We start from the raw sequence: 16,813 nt of genomic DNA, 5'->3' as shown, positions 1-16,813 counted from the left end.
TGGGGCCCCATGATCTGTAGTTCTGCCCGTGACAGAGCATATACCGTGTTTCCCCGAAAATAAGACACTGTCTTATATTTTTTTGGGCTCAAAAAAACACACTGGGTCTTATTTTCGGGGTAGGTCTTATTTTTTTTTAACGTACAACAATCCAAAGTTAACGCAAATCCAAATTAAATAATCCAAAATGGCAAAGTTAAGAATAGGGGGATCAGGGCAATCAGGGGTGCCGTACCTTTCCAAGAGCAATTTGGTAACCAATCGCTGGCCAGAATGAGCGAAACGCACTTTCACTATCGATTCCTCACAGGCGGAGTGCATTTGGTATCACTCCGCCAGTGACAGGAGCCGGCGCTATAGAGGAGGCATCGGCTTATGCGGATCTGCTCCCTCCGATGCCGCCTTGCTCCCTCTAGCGCTGGCTTCATTGGCACCGCTGATTCTCTCCCACGGCTCTTCAAGTTCCCCCTTATGCCACCACCGGCCCTGGGAATGATCACAACTAGGTCTTATTTTCAGGGTAGGTCTTATATTTTAGCAATTCCCAAAAATAGTACAAGGCCTTATTTTCAGGGTAGGTCTTATTTTGGGGGAAACAGCGTATCTACCCGTGCTGAACCCCTCCTGTAACACAGAGGTTGCTCAGTCTCATGGCAGTAGAAGGGTATCACAACACATGTTTCCCCCTATGAGTCAGCACTACACGCCTAGCACATGCCATGCATTACACATTACTGAACCTTACTGAAGGTCTTCACATAGAAAGGAATGTGAAGGATAGCATTGCGTGAGAGAAACTTACAGGGCGGTAAGAATTGTTCTCTGCATATTTCTGTTCTGATGCGGTCACTTTTGCTGCACCAAAACCACATTTTTTAAAGCTATAATCAGCACAACCGCCACCAAAGACGAAGGTGCCCCCGAGCTGAGATGGATGGAGCTTGCACATCTGCTATAGAGCCTTTACTGGCATACACGGCCCCTAAGAGGAGCACCTTTTGGTGCACGGAATCCCAAACGGATAGGGGAGGTGTTGCGTCATGGTTAGACCAGTGTGAATCTGTCATAGTCAGCATACTAAAGCAGAGCCAGGATCTCATTCACATTATCAATGCGAAAAATCATTCTTCCATCAGTGATCTACAGGAGCTTCTAACATTAGAATGAAAATGTTATTCTGCGATTTGTCCCTTTCATAAGGAACAAAGCACTAAAATATCTTAGTACTAATAATAGTAAAAGTACTAATTGCAACAAGCAATTTGGCAATACAAATGTAAAGAAGATATTTTTTTATCACACAATTAAAACAAAAAATACATACAAATGAAATCTACAGCCACAGCACCACACAGATACACCAATCAGCCATAACATTATGACCACCTGTCTAATATTGAGTAAGTCCCCTATTGCCACCAAAACAGTCCTGATCCGTCAGTCCATGGACTCCACTAGAACTGAAGGTCATCAGTAGCAGATCCTTCATATCCTGTTGTGAGGTGAGGCCTCCATGGATCGGACTTGTTTTTCCAGCACATCCCACAGATGCTCAATTGGATTGAGATCTGGAGAATTTGGAGGCCAAGTCAACACCTCAAACGCGGTGTGGTGTTCCTCAAACCATTATTGAACCATTGTTGCAGTGTGGCAGGGAGCATTATCTTGCTGAAAGAGGCCACTGCTATCAGGGAATATTTATTTAGGAGACCCACATAGATTTATTGTTACTAATGTGCAGCCCACGTCCCCTGTGTATATACTGCCATCAGGGAATGACGTTTCCATGAAGGGGTGTACTTGGTCAGCAACAATGTTTAAGTCGGTGGTCTGTGTCAATGTATCATCCACATGAATGGCAGGACCCCGAGGTTTCCCAGCAGAACATTGCCAAAAGCATCACACTGCCGGCTTGTCTTCTTCCCATAGTGTAATTGGGTGCCATTTCTTCCCCAGGTAAACAATACACACGCACCCGACCATCCACATGATGTAAAAGTAAATGTGATTCATCAGACCAGGCCACCTTCTTCCATTGCTCCATGGTCCAGTTCTGATGCCCATGTGCCCACTGTAGGAACTTTTGGCGGTGGACACGGGTCAGCATGGGCACCCTGAGTCAGCAGGTCCTATAGCCGCACTGCAAAGGTTAAGAAAATATTTGTCCAGCCAGGCAATTCGCATCTTCCTAAGAAAGGGTCAACAATGGCAGCCTTGTGTTCCCTTTAACAATTACAATGCAATATAAAGAGCCCAGTTTCTTCCATGCCCGGGACTCCAGCATAGTAGTAAACCAGATTCTATTACAGATTATCAGTAAAGAAAACCTGTTATTAGGTGATTTAATAAAGGGCAGAGTGGAGGATTCTGGGAGAGCTGTTGGGTGGAGGTCAATGAGATGTAAATGTCACCTGGATGGTTTTGGTGCCTCATACATACGCAGCTTATCTCATCACAATACTTCTGTGTCTGGGGCTCTGCTGCACCATTAAGAAAAGATTTTCCACTCGCCCTCTCTTTATTTCCACTCGCCAAATGCGAGCTGGCGAGTGGAAATTTTGAGCCCTGTTATAGAGAACAGAACTTCCTGGGATGTATTTTTTATTTTATATTTACCTTTTCCTGATTTCTTTCCAGTCACCTGACATGCTGGGTCCTCCTCCACTATAGTATTCTCCTGGTGGTGGGTGATCCTGGATGATGCATTAACGCTATTATCAGGGCGTACAACACTCTTGAGGGAATTTATCCAAACTGGAGCAGACATAATCTGCTCATGGCAACCAATCAGCTTCTCTCTTCAGTTTGTTCAGTTGAGCTTTGATAAACAGAGAAGCTGATTGAAATAGGCAAAATCTATTTCTTCCTGTAGAACTTGGGGGATGAAAATATTATTTTTAAGACACAATGTTGAAATGTTTCCAAGAATCTTTGTTCCCCTTTCCTGTCACCATCTGGCAGAGGGCGAGGAGTCGGTCGGCTGTCCGGGACACGAGCAGGGCACGTTGTCTCTGTACTGGATGACTGCCATGCTCTGCTGCACACTGTACACATACGAATGTGGCACGGGCGGGAAGGGTCGGTAATCACATACGTGTCCCAGGCCAGCAAGGCACTAAATCCATGATTACAACACAGGATTATGGGATTGTGCGTTGAGACAACAAGGCTCACCTATATGTACCGCCTGGATGTCTGCCATGAAGGTCTTTGCCTTGACTATTGTTGATTTAAATACTAGTGGGAAGAATAAAGTATTTTCAGTTAGATTATATTCTGAGTGTAATGCACTTTAAATCAAAACTATTTGAGTCAATTTAAAACTGAACTCCAAACTAACTAATAACTAATCACTGATAATTATTCTACCTGCAGGACTGGAGGGGGGGGAGGAGGGTAAGGCGCTCAGTGTTCCGTAGGACACGCAGGCTTAATACCAAATTCAGTTCACAGAAAGACATTATTCAGAAGAGGAACTTCCTGTTACAAGTACAGTTCTATTTGCCACAGATACATAAATATAAAAAGCACATGCTACTTCCGCCCATTCTAAGGCCCTGGGGATTAACCCTTTCCTGTCCGCATGTCATTGATGCCTAGATGTCAAGCATGCAGCAGCAGCATCAGCACGTGCTGGGAAATTCATCAACCACTCTGCTTAATATTCATACCTCAATTTTTACATTTATGCACATTATAGAGATATTTGTAAGAGACATACAAGGCTTTTTTCAGATTGTTTTAATAAAAAAGTTGCTCTTTTTTTTTAAATTATATTCTGACAAATGCACAAAAATGCTAACAAAATGTTTTATATAGTGTAACTGTACCGGATAGCCCAACGATTACATTGATTGAAATCAAGATTGTGGCTTGCAGTTATCATGCTGGCCATGTACAATACATTCTCATTAAGATTTACCACATCTATGTAATGTGAGTATATAAACAATTCATTCAGTTTGCATGCAGTCAGCCAGGCCCCTGTACTACAGATCTAAGGAGGACTCTACAATAACATTATAATATTATAATATGTGTGGTCGGCCCGGAGAAATTGAACCTCTCTGCCATTAGAAATGATTGTTTAGACCTTGTCCTCGTGTGCAGGTGTCGTGTTTTTAAAGCTCTCTGCTTACCAATGCACCTGAGGGATTGTTGAATGGTCAGTGGTGCACACACGTGCGGTTGCGTCGCATTGCAGCAAAATGTATACAGCATGTCACGTTCAGGGGGCTTTGCCCTTGGCAACTGTCTCCATTTGTGTAAATCTAAACGCTTGCCTGAATCGGGCCTATAGCGGTTGTTATACATTCAAGAAGCGTTTCTGAAGAGTTTACAAGGCACTGGGGGAAAGGCCGCGGAGGTTTCTAATATCTCAGGAAGCACCGGGAAATGGGAGAGGATGGAACAACTCCAGTGGCCACCTCCTTTCTGTTTTGTACTGAACCAGTGCCATCCAGTCCAGTTCAGCCAGAACCCAGTGCCTGTACATTTAGAACCAGTGCCTGTACAGCCAGTACCAGTGCCATCTAATACCAGTACATATACTGTATTAGTGCCATTCAGAATCCATGCCTGTACAGCCAGTACCAGTGCCAGCCTGAACCAGTGCCAACCAGTACCAGTGTCTGTACAAAACCGTATTTGTGCCAGCCAGAACCAGTGCCTGTACAGCCAGTACCATTGCCAGCCCAAACCAGTGCCTGTACAGCCAGTACCATTGCCAGCCCAAACCAGTGCCTGTACAAACAGTACCATTGCCAGCCAGAACCAGTGCCTATACAGCCAGTACAAGTGCCATCCAATACCATACCTGAACATATACTGTATTAGTGCCAGCCAGTCCAGAATCAGTGCCTGTAAATCCAGTACCAGTGCCAGCCAGAACCAGTCCCAACAAGTACCAACGCCTGTACAAACCATATTCTTGCCAGCCAGCACCAGTGCCTGTACAGCCAGTACCAGTGCCATCCAGAACCACTGCCTGTAAAGCCAATACCAGTGCCAGTCAGTTCCTCTACATTCCTTTCCCTTAAAAAAAAAATGAAAACCAACAGAGAGGGCGTTTGCTGAGCGTTTATTAATGTGCCATAAATGTCAGAAATATGTCTAAACGCAGGTCAGCGATATAGGTGCAGCGACAGGCGTTCATCAATTTGTTCATTTTCTATGCACATATGAACGAGGTCTCACACCAGATGCCCTTCTATTAGGAAAGTCTCTGTTTTACAGTCCAGTGTTATGTTACATCTTCCACTCATTATGGCGGATCATGGGGGATAATGTACACCAGTTATATTGTGTAAAGTCATATCACACACGATACATCCAGTTATATTGTACACAGTCATCACACACAATACATGCAGTTATATTGTATACAGTCATCACACACAATACATGCAGTTATATTGTACACAGTCATCACACACTATACATCCAGTTATATTGTGTACAGTCATCACACACTATACATCCAGTTATATTGTACACAGTCATCACACACAATACATGCAGTTATATTGTACACAGTCATCACACACTATACATCCAGTTATATTGTGTACAGTCATCACACACGATACATCCAGTTATATTGTACACAGTCATCACACTCTATACATCCAGTTATATTGTGTACAGTCATCACACACAATACATCCAGTTATATTGTGTACAGTCATTACACACTATACATCCAGTTATATTGTACACAGTCATCACACACAATACATCCAGTTATATTGTACACAGTCATCACACTCTATACATCCAGTTATATAAACATCACATACTGTTGATTTATGCAACATAAACAGACCAAGTTTACATTTGCTTGTTTACAGGGTAATGTTGAAAAGACTGTTTGTATTTGTTGTGTATTTGGGGGTTAAGATCCTGTATATAAAACACACCTCTCAAAGCTGACACACCAGGATAAAGATCCTTATAAAAGTGAGTTCCAATGAGAGTAGAAGTCACGTGGCTGAAAATAACGATCTTTGTGATCTGTAATATGCACGTTTGTGAACCCAGTAAGGCGAACACCTGGGCGTTACTATAGGCGCGTTTTCAGCTCATTTTTTACTTCAGTGAAACGCGCGTTCGACGCTCGTTTTTATACCTCCCTGGCGGTATGATTTATTTAAATTTTTTTCCCTTTTTTTCCGCATTTTTTAAACTTTCAAACTTCCCACCTGTTCCGCCCCCCTGCGACGCAGACGCTCGCAAGGGACGGAACCAGGAATACGGCAGCGGCCGGAGGACACAGCGGGGATCGCGGACAAGGTAAGACCTACGCTGTATTCACAAGTGTGGCTCGGGGTTACCGCTTTGTTAACCACGAGCCACACTCGGGAATACCAATGGATACGCGCTGCAATTGGCCCCTACGTGCGAAAAAGAAGCTCAAGTACTTTTTCTGTACTCAATCCACATTCACCCAGCCCGCTAGGACAGAGCTTGATGGACTGATTGCCAAAAGAAGGGCATCTGTGTTGTCAGAGGCCTTTGGCCACCCTTATTTATACTGTTTGCTGCTGGGAGTTTGGTTATGGCTAAAGGGGGCTGTGTCACCCTTCCTTTACTTGTGAACTACAATTACCTATGCCCCAAGGTAAAGTCAAAGGGCCCCACCGCCGGCAGACTTTGTATCTATTACCCTACTGGCCAGTGGTTAGATAGGACATAAGGATAATAGATAGACAGGTACTTCACTGCCTCATATTCAGAGACCTTGCTGTAACAGCATCAACAATGAAGGGAACCTGTATTGAGCTGCCTTTGCTGGCCTGCTTCTGAAAATGCGAGTTATCTGGTTCTCTCTGGCTACTTTCTTTCTGCCGTAATAGTGACTAATCCCGGCATTGTGCCACAGAGGCAGAGAGAGTGTGCCACACATGTGCGGGTTCTGAACAAGCCAGAGCGCCTGTTCCTGCAGTGATGGGGGCACGCTTACAATGTTTGGCACCTTCTGCCATCCAGACAAGATTGGGTGGTGGAGGGGGATGGGGGCTGGTCACCTACCTAGGAGTGTTTCACACAGGCTTAGGAGTCTACGGGCAGAGGAGTATCTACTGCAAGGCAAACTAGGCATTTGCCTTGGGCGGCACTTTTTCTATTTAAAAAAAAATGCTGCCGTGACATTTTTTCAAAGTACTGGGGCCCAAAGAATGCATGCACAGGGTTTGTTTTTTTTTGTAAAAGTGAACTAACACTTTAAGCCCTTTGTACCAAAAGGAAAAGAAAACTTTTGCTGTAACTGCTTAAATAGTGTTAGCTGGAGTTCGGGTTGTTACTAATGTACAATCCATCTAAACCTGCCATCAAACACCCTTTCCACAGGGTGACAATGCTGCTATCAGAGGGTGGCTCCATTACTCCTCCATAGACACAGCGGAGGAATGAGCGTAGCCACCCTTAAGGTGCCCATACACCTTATGAATATCGGCCGATTTTCGTATGCGATCGCGTTTTCGTCCGATATTCGTAAGGTTGATGGGCAGTGTACAACCGCAAATACTGTACAATCGATCGACTTTTGACTAACCAGCAGGTTAGAAAACTTCAGTCTATCGTACAATTTTCGCAAGGTTGGTGGCGTTTCCGTACGTCAAAATTCGTACGATTTACACTCATGCGCAAAAAAACTAAAATTACCGCAAATTTGTCCAGGTGCTTTTTTTTTTACATTACTGCTAATTGAACCTTGTGATAATCGGGGCAGGATGGGGCCGCCATATGAAAATCGTACAACAGTTCAATCATCGGATGAAAAGTTTCATCCGATGATCGCAAGGTGTATGGGCAGCTTTAGACATGAAAAGTGTTACTGGCCGGATCACCAGATGAGAAACTTCGCAACAGATTCACAAAAAATGAACGGTGTGCAGGAAGACATGAAACATAGCGAAAAATAGCTTTAGGTTTACATACACTTAATGGCTCTACTGTAAATGTGATATATATATATCTGTTCGGTGGTATTCTGCATTGTGCCGCTGTATATTACAATGCAGAATACCATGCACAATATAATACAGTGCACAATGCAGAATACCAATGTATTATACAGCGGCACACTGCAGAACACCAGCAGCTATAGAGGAACAACAAATCCCAGCAATAATACATTAAACAGCCGATATAATGTACTATTGCTGGGATTTGTTGTTCCTCTATAACTGGTCAGTGGTATTCTGCATTGCACCATGTAATCCTTATACAGCGCAATGCAGAATACCACCAGCTATAAATGACTACAAATCCCAGCAATAATAAATTATACAGCGCAATGGAGATTAACACCATCTATAGAGGAATACATCAGATACCAGCAATAATACAGTATATACAGTGCAATGCAAAATACCAGCAGCTACAGAGGACTACAAATGCCAGCAATAGTACATTATAGCATAATGTACTATTGCTGGCATTTGTAGTCCTCTATAGCCGGTGCCATTCTGCATTGTGCCGTATAATGTACTATTGCTGGCATTTGTAGTCCTCTATAGCCGGTGCCATTCTGCATTGTGCCTATATTATACTGTACATACACACGCATACATTAAAATACTGCAGCACTCCTAAGTAAATCTATTTCTGCGCCTAATACAGGCAAAGTACAGGTCCCCTCTAAGGCTGTGTTCACACCATGTCTGGAGCAGATCTGTGCAGTGCATTTTTATTGCGATTTTGCCGTGTTCCAGAGCGTTTGTTTTTTTACTTAAAATGGGCTTTCAGCGGCAGATGAGTGCGTTTGTATGTGTTTTTCAACTGTTTCCATTCCAGTGCATTCCAGACCTGAGAAAATGAGACAAACAGTATTCTTTTGTCAAGTCCAGAATGGACTGCGCTGGTGTTAACAGATCCCAGGAATACCACTGGGATGCTTTTTTGGTCAGGGAACAAACTGTTCTGGTCCGGACACGATCCGGACATGGTGTGAACAAGCCCTTAGACCAGATTCAGGGATTTTGCAATCGGGTGCCCAAGTGTGATAGCACATTCTAGTTCCATTTATGTTGTTCTTAAAGGCAACCCACCTCTGACACACATGCAGCACCGCACACCACAATGCAAGGTGACACGTTACCATGTGTTGTGGTCAGAGAAAATGCTGCATGTCCTCTTCTTGGACCAATGCTGTAAGTTGGCAGCTCAGTGTAAATGAACAGGCGGCCTGAACACAATGCACATCAACACAACACACAAGAAGAGAGAAGGGTGAAAGTGCTCCTTACATTTCTGTGTTACGGTAACTTTGTTTGTTTTATGTGCTTATGTTGGATTCCTCTACATGCCAAAGACATGTTACTAGGTTAATCAGCCCTTGTATGTGAAATAGGGACCTTAGATTGTAAGCTCCTGAGGGCAGGGACTCATGTGAACGAATGGTATGTACAGCACTGTGTAAATTGTAAGCTATAATAAATCTGCCATTATAAGCACGCTGTGGTGCATTTACAGCCCATTTATTCTGAAGGTCCAGTCACACCAGCTACTGTGCAAAACGCACAACGACTGCTCTGCGGTGCCCAAAACAGTGCCGATCCCAGCGCATTGCACTGTGTACTTTTGGTTTTTTAGAACGTTATTGAAATGTCACACGTGACATTTCATTCAGCTCTATAAGGCATCAGAGGCATCACAAGGGGGGTGCGGCCCGCAGCCCGGGTGACAGCATTGGAGGGGTGACACCAAAATGACTGACAGTCATTTTGGTGTCACTCCCTCTAAAAAGTCGGGCACTCAGTCATGGACCATAAGCCTGACAGTGCCAGGAGAGAGGAGGGGACCCGGAGGCATTCCCGCCAGGTGAACGTTCCCTCCTTTCTCTGCCGGCGTCCATCACCAAGTCAAATTGCCTTGGCCCTAGGAAACACATAGGGGGCTTTAGGGTCCATTAACATCTTTGCAGTGTGTTATGTTGTGCGTTGCATCAGGGTCCCTTCACACCACATGCGTTGGGGATGCGCTTTGCAGTTGTTTCCAGTGCAGCCCCAACACACATGGTGTGAATGGACCCAGCAAAGATGGAAATGGGCCCTAAAGCCCCCCCCCCCCTATGCATTTCCTAGGGTACAAACCTTCCCTGGAAAGTGAGATAGTCCCATCACATGGAGTATGTAAGACCCAGGAGCAGCTCCCCAGCCCACACCCACCAGCACCTACAGGGTTAACACTGACTGATACAATGTAACAACATCAACATTCCAGATCCTGCGGCTGGTTAACCCCTTCCCTCCCTCCCTCCCTGCCCCCGGCTCACCTCGGAGAGTTTGAATGCCAGAGGGATGAGACCCAGGAGGAAGCAGCCCAGGAACATTCCCAGGGAGATGAGGAAGACTACGAGCAGACCGTCCATGGCTCTGTCCGGTGTGGAGGGAGTGATATCAGGACAGGACAAGGGCACAGTGTGTGTTCATCTCCCGGGGGAAGGACGGCCACAGCTCCGGGGCTGATCGCTCATTCCTCACACGTAGTCTCCTTTCACTGCGCAGCCTGAGAACTGAGTGAGGAGCCGAGCCGAGAACTTCTTCAGTAGGGGGGTGAGATCACTGGGGAAACCACGAAGCGCCGAGCGCCCCCTGCCGGACGTTTGTGGGAAGTGCAGGCTGAACTGTGACCTGTCAGGCTGCGATGAAATGTCATTACAGACCCAGAAAAGTGACATCATCGTGTGCAGGAGGAAGTTCAACATTCACACAAAATACACACAACACGAATCTACCCAGATAGCAAGCAATTGAGCTGCAAGTTTGAAAATGACTTGCTAAACTATTGCTAGACTTACCAAGCTTCACAATTTTGTTGCATAATTACAGCAAGTCTGCATTGCAAGTGTCCAGGTCAACGTGCTTTGCAAAAGTGCTGTACACTTGCAGAGCTCTTGCTAGGACCTGCAGGCCTCTTGCTGTAGACTTGCCAAGCAAATTTACTACAAATTCAAAAAGTGTCAACTAGAACTTGTGCTGCAAGTGTTCTGCAAGTCTACAACTTGCCAGGAATGTGTGCAGCAAGTTAACAAGGATTACAATTTAACCCTGCCACAAGTTTATGGCAAGTTGTCCTTGCTATCTGGGTACATGTAGGATTTTCAACTAGATTGACCAGTAACTCCAGTCTGCGTGAATACATTCCTGGATGTGTCATATATACAGCAGCAGGAAAACGGGAACTATCATTAATGCGGATCTCTTAGTAACTTTAGTGGTCTGCAGGAATTCCTGACACTGCATAATATGCAGCAATGGCAGCAGTTTTGAAAAAAGCTCCATCTGCTATCATTAACCACTTCAAGACCAGGTGTTTACACCCCCTTCCTGTCCAGGCCATTTTTCAGTGTTCAGCGCTGAGGTACTTTGACTGACGTTTATTCCATCATGCAACGCTGTACTGAATTTTTTGGGGACAGATAGAGCTTTCTTTTGGTGGTATTTAATCACCACTGCGGGTTTTTATTTTTTACTATATTTCGGGAAAATTCCTGAAAATTTAGAAAAAAAATGGGTCGCTATGGCATGTGCGGGTGCTGGCTGTCACAGACACAGCTCAGCAGCATTCACGGCGCATTTCCCCTCATAGCCGCTGCGGAGCTGTGTCAGTGACAGCCAGCCGCTGTGGCAGATGAAGACAGTGTTCGGAATGGAGGAGGCGGGGCCTGCCTCCTCTTACATCACTAGCCAGCAACTTAAGAGCAGGTGGGGCCAGTGATGTAAGAGAAGGCGGGGCCCGTCGATAGCAGAGGCGGCGGGGCCTGGGATGGAACAGGAGTCTGGGTCTGGGGACGGAACAGGAGTCGGGGCCCGGCGACCACAGAGGCGCTGACAGGTAAGAGATCTCAGAACCTGCAGAGCCCACTATAGAGAGTCTATGGTGGGCTCTGCAGGGTCACTCTCCGCTGGGGCTCTGCAAGTGGCATAACTAGCAGTCACGGGGCCCCATACAAAATTTTGCTATCGGGCCCTGTGATTTCTAGTTACGCCCCTGGTAGGGTGAGTGAGCTTTGTCAGCCTAGGACAGGCACCATGTTACTGTCAGGATCGCCAGGTGAAAATAAAATAAAACTAAAGCAGCCACCACCATCTAAAGGCTGGAGAGCTGCAATATGGTAAATGTTGTTTTTTAAGCATAGTAAAATCAGGTCTCCTTCCATGCCAGACAAATCTGTGCTATGTGGCACACTCCATGGCAGGTGAGCCAGCTCCTTTATATGTATGTCATCTGTGAAGGTGGTTATGTGCTTAAAGTCTTATGAAAGTCAAAAGGTTTTTAAGCTATTTCAATTGCTGATTAAATCACTTACAATGGACGCTGCTCTTTGATGTTTAAAAGTCTTAGCTTCCTGCAGAATCAGCTGATCCCCTGAGCTCTGGTCCTGATATCCTGTTTTAGGGCGGCTCCTTTCCCTTGCAGGGTCCTATGGAGCCACCCTTGTGTGTGCTAGTAAGCTGTGTGTGTTTACATTTGCCTTGTATATGCTTTGGGGCCACGTTGGAAAAAGCAGCCAGCGCAACCTCAACACTTCTGGTGTGAATGGGCCCTAAAGGCAATGCATGTGTCACAGCTATAAAGATTCACACAGACAAACCAACAATAACATGTTCAATACGTTTTATTGACTTGTATTGAGTATTTCTTTATATACAACAAAGGCGTTTTACATGAAAGGAATTCACTGGTCGTGTTCTATATTCCTGATAAATGGTATCATTATTAATAATGAAGAGATTTCTGCCTCTGAGCAGACTATGGGGACCCCTATTCAGTGGCGTCACTAGGGGGATGCGGGGGTGCGGCCCACACCCTGGTGACACCAATGCAAAGGTGACACCACAATGACTGAAAGTCATTGTGGTGTCACCCCCTCTGAAAAGTCGGGCACTTGGTCATGGACCGAGAGCCCAACAATGTCAGGAGAGAGGAGGAGACCCGACGGCATACCTCATCCCACCAAGTGAACATCCCCTCCTCTCTCTGCCGGCGTTCATCACAAAGATGGCCGGCATGCGCGATAATGTCATTGCGCACGTGTGCGCGCTGATGTCACGGCGGGGTGTCACCCGGTCTCCGCTCCTGAACAATGTTTACATCCTGAATGTAAACATTGCTATAGGGACGCCCCTGTCCTTACAGCAATGATTACATTTATTTGCCTCCAGTGTTCTCTAGAATTCTTACATCGCGTCTCTTGTTTCCAATATGTATTTATTTCCCATGATCTTTAGCTCCATCTAGTGGCCATAATAAGGTATTTTCCTGATTCACTATGTATGTTCTTTATGAACGATCCTGTTTTTATTGCTGTCATTATTTGAAGAACATTCGACCAGAAGAGAGAATAGCCTAAGAACATTCAGTGTTGCCCCTTTCTTACAACAGCTGGTTATTTCACACAAACGAATACACATGCAATTGTGCTGGTTGACTAGCTATGTAATGTTTATTTATAAATAGACTACATAGTCTAATGACAATGCACAGTCACCGGTTCCATGGACAGGATTTTTTTCATATCAGTGCAGCACAAAGCCACTGTAAGGTAAAAAAAACCAGTTAATTAAGAGAACTCTGTGGTAGATATTTATGTATACATCAAAAAAACAACATTTTAAAAATATATTAACAGGGTTATTCACAGAAGGGTGAAGAGTTTGGAGAAGGCAGGAGATGGGAACAATCTAGGACAACATAGCTGAGCTGGAAAGTGAGCTGAATTGGAAAATATTTCCAGTTCAGCTATGTTGTCCTAGATTGTTCACTTCTCCTGCCTTCTCCAAACCCTTCACCCTTCTGTGAATAGAGCTGTAAATGCGAATCATTACATAAACATTTTGTATTTCCACATGCATCCAGCAGGTGGAGCTCTAAAGCGTGTCTAAAGTCAAAAAAAATTCCAAGCTTTGGACAAGGCTTCATTCACACGCATTTGCACATCCATATAGCGTGCACATCTGTGCAAAGACTTGTGCCCTGGGAAGGACAGGCTGTGCAAGTAGCTGCATGCAGTTATCTTTACATCTCTATGACAGGACGCAGCTTCATGCAGCTACACACCGACCTAAACTTGCACATCCATACAGGTTCAGATGAACGCCCTTGGAAGCAGACTGTCTGTCCTTCCTGGGTGCAGGTCTCTGCATGGACGTGTATGATGTATGGCTGTGCATGTCCATGTTTTTGAGGCCTAAAAGCTCATGTTGCTTGCTGATTAGGGAGATCTAGCTCCGACTCGCAGTGGGTGTATTGGACCTCTGCATAGAGACCACTGCTTCCACACATAGAGAAAGAGTCCTTCTGTGGCTGCTTTCTAAAGAAAAGCAACTATAAGACTATGCTGACTCAAAATAAAGGTTCAGTTGGGCTTTAAATGTTGGTTTGTAAAGCAAAGATATATACATAGTAAAAATAAAAAATAAAAAATAAAACATAAATTTAAAAATATAAGTTAAAAAAAACCAACCTGACACAAAACCATTATAGTTTCTTTTCAAACCTTCAAACTTACTGCACTCCTTCCAAACATTCCCCCCAAATTTGCACATTTTTAAAGTCACAAATGTTATTAAAAAATCTTTAAAAAAAGAAAAAGTTTGCAAAGATGTCTTTACTCTACAATGGAAACCCTTACCTCAGTTAAGGACAGGCTGACACTTCCGCTCTTGTCTGCGTCCAGTATATTAAACATTTCTGAAGGGGGGAAAAAAGATTTTTACCCGTATGCTCTAATGATATGATTATTATTCAGACAAAGGGTCGGAATATGAAAGCTTGCATTTGATTGGTTTCCCTAGAACAGGGGTGGGCAAACTCCGGCCCTCCAGCTTTGGAACGACAAATCCCATCATGCATTTGTCTCTGGGAGTCATGTCTGTGGGTGTGAGAATCTTGCAATGCTTTGTGGGATTTGTAGTTCCACAAGAGCTGGAGGGCTGGAGTTTGCCCACCCCTGCTATACAAGATGGGGTGATATCTTTGGACACCTAAGAGGGAATGTCTCCCACTTTGGACTTTCCATGGCAGGAAGTGAAGGGAAATCTAACCAATGCAAAAAACAAAAGACAGGGGTTTTAATACTTCTGTAGAGGTACACTTTAAGAATAATTTAAGGGGTACATAATTGGATTATATAATAGTGATCTCTAAGTTTACTTTTAAACATTTTACTTTTAAACATATTTTAGGCTACATGACGATGTTTTTATCCACAATATCATCCATGTACTTTTGTTTTACAATACACATCAGGTAAGACAGGGGGCAGTATGGAGCAGAACTGGAATCAGCTGCAATACTCACTGAACAGAGTCTCCAAGCGAATCAAACACGCTATAAAATCTTCAAAACTGATGAACAGCTCGTTGGAGACGTATCGCTGTACAATGATCTCCTGAATCCTGGTATTGAGGTTAAATCCTGCAAATAAAATACATTTCATGTAACTGCTGAGACATTTGTAGCCCATCTTGTAGATCATCAACACACAACATAGTATTCAATTCATGTCTTTATCTATCTGACTGTAGAAGAGATGAAGTTTAGGTGTAGATGAGCTATTCTCTAGCAGACAGATGACTACGCTTCTGAGCAGTGGCGCCACAAGGGGGGTGACTACGTTTCTAAGCAGTGGCGTCACAAGGAGAATGCTGCCTGCACTGGGGGACACCATCAGAGGGGGTGACACCAAAATGACTGAGAGTTATTTAAAGGAGAACTATGAGATGAGTGATTTCCACTCACCTCATAGTTCTAGCCGATCTGTGACAATGAGACTGTCACAGGTCGGCTCAGTAGATCGGGAGCTGAGCGAACACATACCGGGTTCGCTCACCTCTCGATCCTGTCACGGCTCTCTGCCGTGACAGGGGGAGGGGCTGGATTCCCCTCTCCCCGCTCCAATCCTCCAGCGCTGACTGGCGGAACGGGAGGGGGCGGGTACAGCTGGCTCTGCCTCTAGATAGGCAGAGCCAGCTGTCACTCACGCAGCTGGGCGGATCCCGACGTCTAAGTCGGGATACGCTCCGGCTGCGGCGTCTCAGTATACCGCGAGCTGTAGCTCGCGGTATACTGAGCTTAGGGTAACGGGAAGACACTAGTTTGTGTCCTCCCATTACCCTAAGGAGAACTATGGGGAAAAGCAATGACCCCATAGTTCTCCTTTAGGTGTCATTCGCTCTGAAAAATCGAGCACTCGGTCATGGACCGAGAGCCCGACAGCTGCATGAGAAAGGAAGGGACCCGGCGGCATACCTTATCGCGCTGGCTGAACATCCCTCCTCTCTTTGCCGGCGTCCATCACTTAGATGGACGTCGGCAGTTAATTGTGCGCGTAACGATGTGTGATGACGTCCAAGCGGGTGACACCTGAGGGCTACACTGGGTGACACCACGCCTGGGGACGCCCCTGCTTCTGAGTAATCTATTGAAAAGTGCTCATCTTACATTGGGATTCACACATTGTAGGGAAGCAAATTCATCCAATGCGAAAATCGCTTTTTTAAACTGATGACATATTCAAGAAGCTAAGATGATTCGATATACAAAACACCACCCAAAAGTTATAGCTGAACTCCAAGCAAAACAGTTAAACACATAGGAAAAATACAGGTAAAGGGAGGCCTTTTACCTGGCAAAAGATTTACATTTCGGTCCATCCAGTCCTGTGACTTACACAGCGCTGCCACACATCCCAGCCCTGTAGGCCAGGACAGAAGACACTGCATGCATTCAAAAATACATTTGATGATGTATTAATGAATACAAAACTACATTGATTTGTGTGTGTAAATACATAAATATATATATA

General features: G+C 44.8%; 2 protein-coding genes across 2 annotated transcripts in view; both read right to left on the bottom strand.

Annotated features, from left to right (window-relative positions):
• Nucleotides 1-10,484, bottom strand: part of LOC108787058 (zinc transporter ZIP9-B-like) — a 27,285-nt gene extending 16,801 nt beyond the window's left edge. Inside the window, exon 1 of the mRNA XM_018556502.1 lies at nucleotides 10,277-10,484. Coding sequence (XP_018412004.1) covers nucleotides 10,277-10,372 — 96 coding nt within the window. The 5' untranslated portion in view covers nucleotides 10,373-10,484. The remainder of the gene's footprint in view (nucleotides 1-10,276) is intronic.
• LOC108787053 (calpain-8-like) overlaps nucleotides 10,481-16,813 on the bottom strand; it is a 35,151-nt gene continuing 28,818 nt past the window's right edge. Inside the window, exons 22-24 of the mRNA XM_018556497.1 lie at nucleotides 15,307-15,423; nucleotides 14,639-14,697; nucleotides 10,481-10,642 (exon numbers count right to left, since the gene is read on the bottom strand). Coding sequence (XP_018411999.1) covers nucleotides 10,481-10,642; nucleotides 14,639-14,697; nucleotides 15,307-15,423 — 338 coding nt within the window. The remainder of the gene's footprint in view (nucleotides 10,643-14,638; nucleotides 14,698-15,306; nucleotides 15,424-16,813) is intronic.

The sequence above is a fragment of the Nanorana parkeri genome, unplaced genomic scaffold, assembly GCF_000935625.1.
Source record: "Nanorana parkeri isolate BGI_ZX_2015 unplaced genomic scaffold, ASM93562v1 scaffold240, whole genome shotgun sequence".
Lineage (NCBI taxonomy): Eukaryota > Metazoa > Chordata > Amphibia > Anura > Dicroglossidae > Nanorana > Nanorana parkeri.
Note: the sequence above shows the minus strand (reverse complement) of the source record. Positions and strands in the feature narration are given on the sequence as shown.